The 13,998-nt window shown below is 44.6% G+C and overlaps 1 protein-coding gene across 1 annotated transcript in view; it reads left to right on the forward strand.

Moving 5' to 3' along the window:
- The first annotated feature begins 897 nt into the window (after positions 1-897).
- The window catches only part of NAF1 (nuclear assembly factor 1 ribonucleoprotein), a 53,179-nt gene continuing 40,078 nt past the window's right edge, over positions 898-13,998 (forward strand). The window contains 3 exon segments of the mRNA XM_025204719.1: positions 898-1,131; positions 1,134-1,173; positions 4,661-4,799. Coding sequence (XP_025060504.1) covers positions 1,053-1,131; positions 1,134-1,173; positions 4,661-4,799 — 258 coding nt within the window. The 5' untranslated portion in view covers positions 898-1,052.

The raw sequence follows: 13,998 nt of genomic DNA on the forward strand, positions 1-13,998 counted from the left end.
GATAAACTCAGTGCTTTCAAACAGGAAGTGCAGAGCTGGGGGCTTTGAGTTCTTTGCAACAAGAAAACAGCACTTATTTTTTTCCGTTGCCAAAAAAGAGTGAAAATTAAGAGCGCAGACAAGGTCTTTTGGGTAAACATGGTATCTTTTATTAGACCAATAGCTGGAGAAATTGTTCTTTGCAGGCTTCCGGGTACAAACACCCTTCTTCAGGCACAGGGAAAGTCTGCTGTTTCTTTGTGTGCTCTCTCGGGTGGAATTAAAATTAAAATTTCGAGTGGCATTTTCCGAGGGGGGCTGCCAGTCTTGTGCAGGGATGCTTCTAGTCTGACAAGGGGTGAGCTCCACCGGAGGAAACCCCATGGCCCACGTTTTCCCAGTACGTTAACAGCAGCTGCAATTTTTTTTTTAATGTCAGGGTCGCTGCGGGCCGAAGGGAGCGGGGGTCTCGGAGAGGGATCCTACGCTGAGACCCCGCTCTGAACCTGTTGGGGGAGATGATGCCCCTGCGCCCCTGGGGGCAGAGAGGACTCTACACTTCTGCAGACAAACTACTGTTTCTATGCTCCCCGCCCAGCCAGCCCCCCAGAGCCACATGTGCCAGCAAGACCCACGCAGCAGCAGGAGCCTGCGTGAGGCCACCCGCTCACACTACCATCTTTCCTCGCATATGCGCATGCGCGGACCACGCAAAAAAAAGTCAGCCAGGCTCACGGCGAAGAGGCATAGAATGGCTGAGTGCTTTGTGCGCGTGCGCAGACCACGCAGCAGTCGAGCGGGGTGGACTGCGGGGGGACGCGTACGCAAAAGCCGGCCAGGTGCACTACTGGATGCACGAAGTGACTGGGAGAGCTTTGTGCGCGCGCGCATGTGCGGGCCACGCAAAAGCCGGCCAGCTGCACTGCGAAGTGGGGGCATGGGCTAGTGGGGAACACTTTGCTACGCATGCGTACTAGGCCCTGCCGCTCGCGGGGAGGTTCCGAGGAAGCCGGAAGTGGCGGAGCGGGGGGGCGGGGCTCTGCTCTGCGTGGCGCGGGTGTTGCTGCTGCCTCATGGAGGTGGTCACGCAGCTTGAGACGCTGACGTTTGCCCACGCGCCGCCGCCGGGTCCGGCGCCCGACCCCGAGCCCACTCTGACTCCTCCTTGGACTCGGACTCCTCGGACTCGGACAGGTGCGTGGGGCGGTGCCTCGCTCCCTTCCCCCCGGGCGCGGGGCTCCGAGCCACTCTCACGGGGTGAGACATCCGGGGGCTCGGAGACCTCCCCTGCAGGACTGCCCCTGGGTTCCGACCGGCCTCGTGTCTGGGGAGTCTCAAGTCCAGCCTGGCCTAGGAGCGGGCCTGCTTTGCCAGGTCTTAAACATGAAATGATCGTTTTAGAAGCTCAGCAGTATCTATTTGCTGGAAAACTTTTGTGCACTCAAAATAAGCGTTCAGTAAAGCATGCAGTAAGCATGCAGAAAGTGGGAAAGCATGGAAATACATCTTATTTACTTTATATTGCTCACTGTAAGTCCTCAGGGAGTGAGAACCAAGCCATCAAAGTTGAAGTCTTTCTTTATTTTGAGACAAGCAGTCACAAGGAAGCGCTGACAGCAACTGCACTGGTTTCCTACTGGCAGCGGAAAGCCACTGGTCTGGCAGCGGGTAGTGCTGTGGCCGAGGTAATGCCTCCCACTTGTACTTCTGGTGGGAAGATCTTGGTTATACACCAACTTTATGGAAATGGGAGATTCCTCCCTAGCTTGCTTCTGCGGCTGTATGGCTGAGGGCAGGCAAAACTCGGTGGCATCTGAACCCCAAGCCTCCGTGCTTGGGCCTGCACATAGGATGTTTGCCAAAGGATTTGGAAATATCTGAAGCCCCAGGCAGGAGTGGAAGATGTTTGCCAATAGTAGGGCCACTTGTAGTTCTTGACTGACTCACAGATTTGGAATTGATTAGACTGATTTGACTTGGAATGTGAAAACATTTAATTAAAAAAATGAACAAACAAAAATCCTGCACTAACCCATCCTTGTGATTGGCTAAGATCAAGTGTGGGGGGCATCTGAACCCCAAGACCTGTGGGCTTGGGCCTACTCCCAAATCCATTGGCAGGCGTCCTCCGTGTATCTGAAGTTCCAGGGTGAGAGCCTGGGAGGAAGGATGCTTGCTGGTTGTAGCGCCATACGTGGTGCCTAGAATGATTGAGTTCTGCCTGCTCAGTCGATACGGTTTTTGGAATGATTGAGTTCTGCTCATTTGATATGAATTGGAACTGATTTGGCTGATTTGATTGGGAACACTAAATATTAAAAACAAAACAAAACCCAAAACAAAAACCCTGGAAGTCGATTAAGACTCTCTGAGAGTGACGTAGGTTTTGCAGATGCTGCATCAATTAGCTGTCTCAAAAATTATCATACATTATGAACACTTTCACTGTTGGTTGTACAGTATACGAGGGTTGACATTTATTGTACAAATACGATAATTATTGTATAGTTGACAACACTGGAATAGATTCTCCATTTACTTCTGAAGCTTCTTCACAGTACTGGTGTAGCTGGTTGTTTCCGCAGGTATCTCCTGTGCCCATCGCCTGCCACGTGGTGGTGATTTCACTGCATGTAACACTTGCAGCACGAAGAACGGTTCTGCGATTCCCACACTTGCAGAAACACCCGTTCTTTGTTGTTACCCAGTGCAGAGGTTGTAGTCTCTCCAGGTAGCTATTTAAAGGAAATGGTGATAAATCCAATTTATTTCTGTTTTTATCTGTTTACAAATCAATGGATTCAGCATTGCAGAAACAGGATTTTTCTTCCTCTAAAACTGCAGCTAGGCTGGTTTTAGGGTATAGGCCAGCACTTCTGCCCAGGCCAGCCTGGGCTGCTGGGAGATCTTTTCAAGGGGGATGCAGGATGCAGCCAGCATTAGCACAGGTAAATGTACAAAACCCTACATGTGATTCATCAGGTAAACCCAGGGCTTTCCAATAGTAATCTGTAGTGTCAGAACCCTTCTGACCTGGTGCAGCCTTTTTGAGTTGTCCTCGTCACCAGAGTTGCTTTAATACCCAAGAAGCTGAGTTGACAATTTTTATTTTTTAATTTTGTCTAAAGCTGCCCTGCTTCAGAGCTGTGATCTATGGAATAGGCTTTCAAGGGAGGTGGTGCTTTCCCTTACCTTGGAGGTGCTCAAGAAGAGATTAGACAAGCACCTAGCTGGGGTTACTTAACCCCAGCGCTCTTTCCTGCCTAGGGCAGGGAGTCGGACTTGATGATCTACAGGGTCCCTTCCGATCCTAGAAATCTATGAAATCTGACTAGTAAGTTAGCAAGGGGTGCCTTGAGGCTAAAATGGGTTGAGAACCACTAGTATGGACCAATAGGGGTGTGCAAAGCAGGCCCTGTTCAGTTCTGATTTAGATCACTGCGCTGCTGGGGTGCATGGAGTGTCCCACAGGAGTGCAGGGGGCCCTCCCTGTGCTTAGTGGTGAACCCAGAAGTGGACTGGAAGTACTTCCAGTACACTTGCGGGTCTGCCGGGGAGTGTGCTGGGGGGGGGGCCCTGCACCTCCTTGGCTCAGTGATTGGCTGGGGGGGGGGGGCGGGGGGCTGCCGCCCCCCCCCCCCCCCAGATCCAGGAGGCACCAGTTGTCGAGCTGGGAGGGACTGGAAGTGCTTCTTGTCCACTTCCTGGTCTGTTGCCAAGTGTGCTGGGGAGCCCCTCGCACTTCTGTGGGATGCTCCATGCGCCCCAGCATTGCAGCACTCGCGAACACCTGCTACCTAGAGGTACGTAGAAAAAGCATTTAAAGCTGTCTCTGTGTCCAAATCTCCGAATCTTTCTGAATCTCTCCAAATTGATTTGGAGGGTTCCGATTCAATTCGGAGAGATTAAAGGGTCATCTGATTTGGTTTGGCCACCGAATCAGGCCAAATGTCCGCATAATCGAATCGGGGACCAAAGCGTTGCACAGCCCTATGGACCAATGTATGTTTTAGCCATGTGAAAAAAGGGCTGTTCAGGAGTGCACATCAGCTGGTAGGCTGGAATTGTTATGCCTGTGAGATTCTGTAGTGAAGCATGTGAAATAACTCATCCCAACTTTGACCCTGAAGAAGTAGAGTTAAAAATTTTGCTGTGCAAGTGGTTTTGCTTGCATTGCTTCACGATGTAACAGATGTACTGTATAAGCTTACAGTAGTATCCTCAGATACTGATAGAGTTGTTGCATCCATCTGCCTCAGTGGCAGTTCCAGTTGCATCCATCAGGCTCAGTTCTCAGCCTTTTTTGGATTTGAGGTACCTCTTCTTAGACTTGAGGCAGTTCTCCAAAAATGTTATCTCTTGGTTTTCACTGTTTTTTTTTGTTTTGACTGGGGAAAAATAATTGAGCAGGTTTTCTGTTGCAAAGTACTCAAAGCTCAGAACATTTTTAACCCTATGGATTCCTATTTGAAATTTCTGGGTTTATCTTGTTTACATAGAGAAGTGCTAACCCTTGAAAGGATCTCAAGGCACCCTAGTGCTGCAGCATCCTAGTTAAGAATCACTGGTCTATACCCTCACTTCTCTGAGAATTAACAGGTAATTTTAATATATCCTTCTAACTGTGGTAAGGGAATTTTCTTACACATGTTTATAACTCTCTTGTCTTCGTCTTATGCAGTGACACAGATTCAGAAAGTTCGTCTTCTGTATTGTCCTCTCCTTCATGCTCTCTAATCATATCTGATGATGACAGTCAGAACAATGGAAAGGATAACAAGCCATGCAGTGTTGAAATAAAAGATGAATTACCTCTTGAAGTAAGTATACAAATTGACCATTTTTCCAGCCTTTTCTCTTATTGTTCCTTAATATAATAGAACTTAAACATATTTTTTATAAAATCATTTCAAGCTAAAGTGCTCAGTACAGCTATGGTTTCCCTAGCAGAGACATAAAAAGGTTGATGATACATCATGTTTGGGGAGGAAGCTCTGAAATAATATCGCTAGTCTAGACACATTTATTTAATGTTTTCCTCGTTGTTGTTGTCATGCTTCTTCTTCATTGTTAGCATAGTGCTAACATGTAGAGTTGAATATTCTTTCATTTAAGTCTCTGTTGCAAGTGTGAGAATTGGGGAACTCCAATCTTTATTTTTTAGGTTCACAAACTATTTTTAAATGCTTGCTGAATTGTGGGGAGAAAAGATTTGATCAACTCAAATGTCTTGTCAAGTGTTCAAAGAGGTTCAGAGATTATACTGAATATTGACTTTTCTTGTTTTAGTTAATATGAAATGCGTTGTGAACAACATGGCTTCTTAAAGAATTTGATCTTTGTTTTGTGCTTGCGCATTATTGTGTCATTCTGAGTTCAGTGGATCAACAACTTGGTTTGCCTGAAGGTGTCTTCCTTAGCTCTATTCTTATAAATAGTACATACTCATTAAATATTACTTAAATGTTACTTAAAGATAAAAACTAGATTCTAATTAAAAATAAAGTATTTATTTCTGATAATTTGATGGATGGACTAATCATAAACCATTTAGGATGAATATTCTTATTTTCCTTTATTTATAATTGTAATGCCATGCATACATTGTGAGATCTCAGATGAGGCTACTGTTGTACGGTGGCAACCTCCTTACTGGAAAAAAAAAAAGATACCACACAATTTAAGGGCAGGAAGCTCGCGGAAGGGTAAAAGAAATGAGCAGAAGTTTGTAGAACTCTTGAGTTGTTTTCCTAAAGAGGTAAATAAGGAGACAAATAAATACATTTTAAGAAGGAAATAAGTGTGCAGAAAGTAGACCGGGAAATTCAAGGCTGAGAGTGAAATCTTCAAATAAGACATCGTTGGAGTGTAGAACTCGCCACATGATGTCAGTAAGGCTAGGAGTTTATAAGATTTGGAGATAGTATGGATGGATGTTTTGAATAATAAGAATATACCAAGTTACAGCAGTTAATGCAAAAAAACCCTGTCACAGAAAGTATGAAGAATGGAGGTTCTGTTCACAGGTTAAGGCAATGAGGATAATGAGTAGACTTTAATGGAATATTCCTACTCTGTGGGGTTTTTTTGTTTTCTTCTAAAATATTTTAGTACTGGCATCTTGCATTGATGGGATACTAGTCTGAAACATCTTTGGGTATGAGCAAGTATGGTAGTTCAGCTGATGCTGTTGCTTTCATTTAATACGGTGCTGTATATTGCCTTGGTCTCTCCTGAATATATGTAAACATGAGTAATAAAGAAATATATCAATAGACAGAAATACAGAAAAACAATGTAAATCAGAACCAAGTTTCTTGTCCTATCTTTGTATTATGCTTAGCTCATCTTGTACATCAGGGCTATTCAACTGCTGCATGGCCAGGGGCTGAACATGCCAATGGATGCCTGTGGGCTGCACCAAGGCAAGCCACAGGCCCCCTAGGCCAGTGTTTCTCAAGTCGTGGAATGTGTCCCACTGGTGGGATGCAAAGGTCCTCTAGGTGGGACCCGAAGTTTTTGAAAATAATTACAGTAATACCTTGGTGAAGTCTCTGGGAGAGAAGCTCTTTTATAACGAAGTCTGCTGGCAATGAGCTCCCTGCAGGCTGGCAGAGATCTTCTTGGGGGTCTTCTTGGTGCTGCTTGCCCCACACTGACCCGGTGAAGCTCCTCCTGCACACGAGGTTGCAGCGAAGGTAGCAGTGTGGGGCTGTGCACTTCAAAGTGGTGGCAGGCACAGGGGGTATGTTGCCGGGGGAGTGGGGGGTACAGCTTGCAGCAGCGAGATTCCCGCTGTCTGCAGCCACACTGGGTTGTGGGAAGCAGGAGTTTGTCAACCGGCTGTCAGGGGATGTCCCCTCTCTCCTCCTCCCCCCCTGCTCGTTGCTTATCATGGTGGGACCAATGGTTGGTGGGACGTAAGGTGCAAAAGGTTGAGAATCACTGCCCTAGGTCATACAACATGCTAGACCTCCCCTCCTCCCTCCCCACTGCTGCACAGTGCATGTACTCCCTTAGTGTTGGACTGTGTAGACATCCCCTCCCTCCCCCACCACTGCATCATGTCCACTCATGGCCCCAGACTGACTCTTGGCTCTCCCAGCAGTGTCCAACTAAACTGGCCTGTACCCTGGGGCCTGGACAGGCAAGCCAGAGGAGGGAGGAGGGGCCTAGAGACTCTAGCTGTTACTGTAGCCAGAGCAGTGCTGTTATGTAGGAGGCACTGAAATGAAGCATTGTGTGTGCAGAGACTTTGTGCTGGGTCAGATGAGGACTTGATCTATAGCAGCAAGGAAATTAAGTGGCTTGGTCAAATGCAGATACGCCCCACTGCTACAGTATTATTTTATGTCTCTTTGTAATAATCCAGATTGCTCATGTTCTTTCTGGGCAGTGGTTTATTGGCCCACATTTGTTTACCTCTTAAGATTAAATTTACAGTTTCTAACATTATTTAGGGTTGGCGAATCAAGAATAACTTTTTAAAATATAATTGCTACAAAGTTTCATAGAATCAGAGAAATTTAGGATTGGAAGGGACCTCAGGAACTCATCCATTCCAAATCCCTGCTCAAAGCATAGCCACCCCCAACCAGATCATCCCAGCCAAGACTTTTTCTAGCCAGGTCTTAAAAACCTCCAAGGATGGCAATTCCACAACTTTTCTTGGTAGCCTGTTCAAGTGCTTTGTTACTCTCCTAATGAGTCAGTTTTTCCTATTATCTAACCTAAACTTCTGTTGTTGCAACTTGCTCCTTGTTCTATTATCTGACACCACTGAGAACAATTTAGCTTCATCCTCTTTTGAACCACCTTTCAGGTAGTTGAAGGCTGCTATTAAATCCCCCTTCAGTCTTCTCTTCTCCAGACTAAATAAGCCCAGTTCCCTCAGTGTCTTGTCAGAAGTCATGTCCCCCAGTTCCCTAACCATTTTTGTTGCCCTTTGTTGGGCTCTCTTCAGTTTGTCCACATCCTTTCTGTAGTTGGAGGGTGGGGGTGCTGCCAAATTGGACATAATACTCCAGATGTGGCCTCACCCGTGCCAAATAGAGGGGAAGACTCACTTCCACTCCATCACCCAGCTTGGTGACATCTGCAGAAAGATGCACTCCATCCCATCTTCCAGACCGTTGATAAAGATATGGAACAAAACTGACCCCTGGGGCACTATGCTTGATCCCAGCTACTAACTAGACATGAAGCCATTGATTCCTACCCTTTGAGCCAGACTGTCCATCCAGTTTTCTGTTCACCTTAAAGGTAGTCCATTTATCCAACCCAAACTTTCGTAGCTTTCTTGCCAGAATGTTGTAGGAGACCATTTCAGAGCCTTGGTGAAGTTGAGGTACAGTGGAGTTGCATCATACACTCATTTAAGTTACACAAATTCAACTATATGCGGGGTGGGAGGGGGAGCAGGGGCTTGAGTTTGCACATGGAGCTGCTGCTTACCTGGAGGCCCATTATGACAGTGACGACCACTGCCTCCCGCTGTCGCCATGGAGCCGTGCCCGGAGCTGTGTGGCCGGGCGGCACGCAGCCATCCCCACCACCACCCCGTGCTGCACTGCTGCCGCCGGCTGCACAGCTCTAAGCGTGGCTCCGCGGTGGCGGCAGGAGGTTTTGGAGGCAGAGGCAGTCATCGCTGGCACGGGTGTACAAAACCTCCTGCTGCTGCGGAGCCGTGCTTGGAGCTGTGTGGTTGGTAGCAGTGGCACAGCGCAGGGTGGTGGTGGGGATGGCTGTGCTGCCGCCTGGCGTCCGGCCACACAGCTCTGGGCACGGCTCCATGGTGAGAGCAGGAGGTTTTGGAGGCAGTGGCCGTCACCGCCATAATGGGCCTCCAGGTAAGCGGCAGCGCCGTGTGCAAACTCAAGCCCCTGCCCCTGCTCCCACCCCGCGTATAGTTGAATTCAGCGCAGGGTGGTGGGTAATTTTGATTATACGCGATTTTCGCCTTACGCTTTGACTTTAGGACCTAACTCCCGCGTAAGATGCGACTCCACTGTATATCACATCTGCTGTTCTCCCTGCATCCACAGAGATGATCATAGAAGGCAGTCAGGCATGACTTGCCCTTGGTGAATCTGTGCTGACTGTTCCTAATCACCTTCTTCTCCGAGTGTTTAGAAATGGATTCCTTGAAAACCTGCTCCAAGATTTTTTCCAGGGACTGAGATGAAGCTGACAGGTCTATAATTCCCAGGACCCTCCTCTTTTCCTTCCTTAATGATGGGTGCTATATTTGCCCTTTTCTAATTGTCTGGGGCCTCTCCTGGTCACCATGAGTTTTCAAAGATAACAGCCAATTTCTGCAGTTACATTTATCAACTCCCTCAGCATCCTCAGGTGCATTGTGTGTGGTGTTGTACATGTCCAGCTTTTCTAAATAGTCCCTAACCTATTCTTTCACCACTGTCTGCTGCTCACCTCCTCCCCAAACTGTGCTGCCAGCTGCAGTAGTCTGGGAGATGACTGCCTGTGAAGACAGATGAAATAGGCATTGAATACTTTAGCCTTTTCTGCATCATTTGTCACTAGGTTGCTGTCTCCATTCAGTAAGGCATTCATTCATTCACTTTCCCTGTTCTTCCTCTTGTTGAAGACTTACCTGTAGAAACCCTTCTTGTTACCCTTCACATCCCTTGCTTGCTTTAACATCAGTTGTGCTTTGGCCTTCCTGATTTCATCCCTGCAGTGCCTAAGCAATACTCTTATACTTCTCCCTACTCGTATGCCCAAGTTTCCACTTCTTGTAAGCTTACTTTTTGTGTTTTAGCTTAGCCTTTGGCACTGCTTGTAAACTGTTAGATTTGCTTATTAAATGCTTAAATGCTGCTGAAACAAGTTAAATTTTATACTACTAACGGGTAATAAGGGCTCAGCTTCTAAGTAATCAGAGTATCCATAATTTCCTGTGATGCCATATATTACAATGATAGAATTAGCTGGAGGTATATAATTAAAAGCCTGCATACAAATTTTTCAAATGATTTACTTCAACATATGAGTGTTCACTAACTTGCAAAATATTAATGCCTGTTAAAATATATGTTTTGTTTCTGGAGGGGATGGGGACCCAAAAATCTTCTCTCCTTTGCCCCCCACCTTCCCATCCTTTGATTCTTGCTTCCCTCACCCTGTGGTTCTGAGTAAGGTGACTTTTGCAGGCAGAGGTAATACATAGATCCCTTACTAAGCAGGAGATCTAATTCCTCCCTTCAAAATACCCTTTGACTAAATCCTGGGATGGGGAAAAGATCTGTCATGTGTATGAACACTTAGTCTACAAAAAATTATGCTCTGGATGAGCAGGAGAAAATGTGGTAAATCGTACATGTCTTCATAGTTCCATTTAAGTATTCTAAATGATTAAGGATATATTCATCCTATATTATACAAATAGTCCTCTTGTAAAATCATAGTATAGAATAAATTGTTCAGTGACATGATGATGTAAAGCAGTTCATTTGTGGAGGAAGAGTTGATCATTAGTACCCACCATGGACTAATAAGAAGACATCTTTACAAACCATCTTGATTTCCTTTTTTGACAACTTAACTCGTTGGGATGAGGGGCAAGTAGTGGACACTAATACCATATTTAGTTGAGTATAAGACAACCCCCTGATAATTAGATTCTGTATATGGAAAACGTTAAAAAATTGTTACAATTTTCTAGGTACGGAACCTAATTATTGGAGGTATGCCTTCTTTTTGGTCCTGCTCCGGCTGCGACCAGGGTGGTCAGGTGGCCCCCATGACCTCTCTCCCCCAAACTTCTTCCCCCTGCAGCTCTCTCTGCCTCCCCCTCCCTCCCCCCACATTCTCTCCCAGAGCACATGTAAGTGAGGGGAAGATTTGGAAGTGAGGGGCACTGACGGATAAATTGATTTATTTTGTCTGTTTTTGTTGTTGGTGGGGGTTTTTTAAAAATTTTTTTGTTGTTTTTTGTTTTTTAACTGATGCAAGCTTTAGCACATGTACTTCAAAAACATGCATTTAAGCAGTACTTTTATACCTGCTTGATTATAGAGTATAAACTATGCATGATAGTAGTCCAAAGTCAAAAGGCTCATGATTTACATAGTTAATTGGGCTGGGCTCAGCAGAGTCAGCAGAGTTTCAAGCCATAGTAACTCTGTGACTCAGCACTTTTCCATATGTGTGTACGCTCCAGATGCACCTGCCCCTTCTTCCCCCCTCCCCCCCCCCCCTTGTGCTAATTCGCCCTCTGCTTCAGAAATTTATATGCAGGTGAAGTTCAGGGCAACCTGGTCTTGCTGAACCTCATGGAGGGTGGGGCCTTACTAATCATATGCATCAGACTGAGAGAGGGGATGACAGGGATTTTGGGTGAACTGCTTGGGGTCCCATTTGGTGATGTTGGCCAGACATTTAAGGTTGGTGAAGAAATGGGCATCATTAGAAACGGGAAAGAAAAGCACATTTCAGCTGTGGGAGTGAAGAGGAAGTCAATGGATTCAGTGTAGTGGCTCACTATGACTTGAAAACGAGTTGGTACTGAGGGGGACTGAGCGCATTGGGCACTACCATAATATACCTTATTCAGATGGACTGCACTAACATATCCTTGTAGGTTACTGTTTGCCCCATATGAGCCATGTGTTTTATTGTGATGCTCAGTGTTGGATGCTTTTAATCAGTTTCCTAGTTTGGTTTGCATTACTGAGCATATGCTACTTTTGGCAGCAGTTTAACCATAGACAATGTATTTAATGTGGTTTCCTTGTATGTGATTGTAAGATGAGAAGTTTCTTTCCCATGCTGATTGCAGGGGGGTGGGGACCTCTTCTTTTATTCAAGTAAATACGTTATACCTGGACTTCAGTAAGGCTTTGAACACACACTTATGTGACATTTTCATCATTAAACTGGGAAAATAAGCTAGATAGAATTTCTTCTTAGGTGGCTATATCGCTGAACGACTTCAAGGAAAAAAATTATGTAGGATATATGAAGTGGGGCTCTGCAAGAGTCCTGTTCTTGGTCTGATACTGTTAAACACTTTTATTCATGACTTGGATTAAGAGCAAAGAGTTTTGTGATCACAGTTACAGGTATACACAAACCTGTGAGGTACTGCAAACACTTTGAAGGATCTTGATAAATTGGAGAACTGGATGATAGTAAATGAAATTCAGCAACAAAGAAAAAGAGAACCTAAGTGCTCGTAGAAAGAATGGAGGATTATTGGTTTGGTGGCAGCGCTACCAAACAGAATCTGGTGCTATGATGCATCCTGGACTCATTCATGAGCAATGGAATGCAGTTTCAAAAAGAATAGAGAAGGAGAATAACTATTTCACTTGCCACTGAGACAGTGGGTTCATAAGATTTATACAAAATCTTATTTAAAAAACCCCCACACTTCCTAATCATTGGAATGGTATAATAATAGAATAGGCTTCTTAAAGAAGATGTAAAATCCCTTTCACTGGAAGTGTTTAGAAAGGCTGGAGAGGCATCTGTTTTTGGTATGGTGTAGGAGTAGGGCATTCTGCATCACTACATAGGGCTGGACTAGATGACCCGTGAGGACACTTGCAATTTTATGATTACATTTGTTAAAGCCAAGCATTAAAGGTAGCTGTTTACCTACGTATCTATCCATCCATCCTCTGTTCCTTTTTGGGAACTAATATCTAAATACCTGTCACAATTCCATTGTTAATTGCAGTTAGCAAAGAGGTTGGATTCTAGCTTCATTTATGAAAAATACAAGATGCCCTCCCCATGTTCACAACATTTTTGTCCTCACTAGTAATTTTTTAGTGTGCTCTTCATTTATTTTTAACCATGTTCTAAAATTGTTAACATCTATATTACTTTGTTTACAGTGATCTTAAGAGATCATGCAGAACAGTGCATTTGTCAAGCATTCCATATCACTGAACCTAGTTGAATATTGTTCATTGGATTAATGTGAAGAAATTGGATTATAGTTAGGCCAAGATTTTAGAGGCCATGGCTAGTTATTATGATTGTATCAGCCATGCCTGGAATCATGTCAAAGTAAAGGGTGGGCAGTGCATCTCTTCTTTCTTTACATCTGATTTACATACAGTAATCTAGCATGATCTAGTGGTAAAGATAGGCTGGTTGGTAATATGTCAAGAGATCTCGTAGGTAGATTACTTTCCCCAGGTGTCACCAATATCTCTTGGTTGTTGTGGTTGTTTCTTAAAGCTGTGTGACCGACTGGTAGCTTGAATATGAGCGTAAAAGTGCTCTTTTATGTTGCTGCCTTGCTTCAGCTGTACCCTCAAGTAGCACTGGTGGAAGGGATTGAAGCATGAGCCCTTGAAGCACAGATGTTTTGGGACATCCTAGCTCTTGTTTTGTACTAGCCTGGTCTTATTTAAATTGGTCTTTTAACTTAAATATCAAGTATAGTTTAAGGAGCCAGATAAACTAATATACTTATGTAGTTGGAGCAGCATAAAAAGCCATTTATGTGCCCACTGCATTATGATTGCTTTACACTACTCAGTGTCCTGATGAATATGCCTTTGAAAGGGTTGGTTTATTGTGTGTTTGGGTTTGGTTTTTTTCCAATTTTTCAAAGTATAAGTGATGGTGAAATGGAATTGAGTTAAGTATCTATCAGTGGTCTAAGGGTGAAACAACATTATTGTCATGTTGTAATCCACAAGATGAAAATTATATACACAAGATGTTTGCATTTATAATTATGTTTAAAAGAAATCCAGATGTATTATGATATGAAAGAACTTGGTACCCAAATAATTCCTTACTGTGGCATGGAAGGATACTGAAACAAATCTTTAAAAAAGCACTTCTTCAAGTATCTTAGTCATGAATATTACATGACATATTCTACCCTGTAGTGATATGTTTGAGTGCCCTAATTGTATTTCCCTGGCTTATGTGTTTTGGATTTAAGGGTACAGTATAACATACTTTGGTTTGCTAACATCCTTTCTTCAAATTAGCATACTGTCTTTGCTTGCCTTTTATTGTTTTCATGTAAGA

The sequence above is a fragment of the Alligator sinensis genome, unplaced genomic scaffold (assembly GCF_000455745.1).
Source record: "Alligator sinensis unplaced genomic scaffold, ASM45574v1 scaffold454_1, whole genome shotgun sequence".
In the NCBI taxonomy this organism is placed as follows: Eukaryota; Metazoa; Chordata; order Crocodylia; family Alligatoridae; genus Alligator; species Alligator sinensis.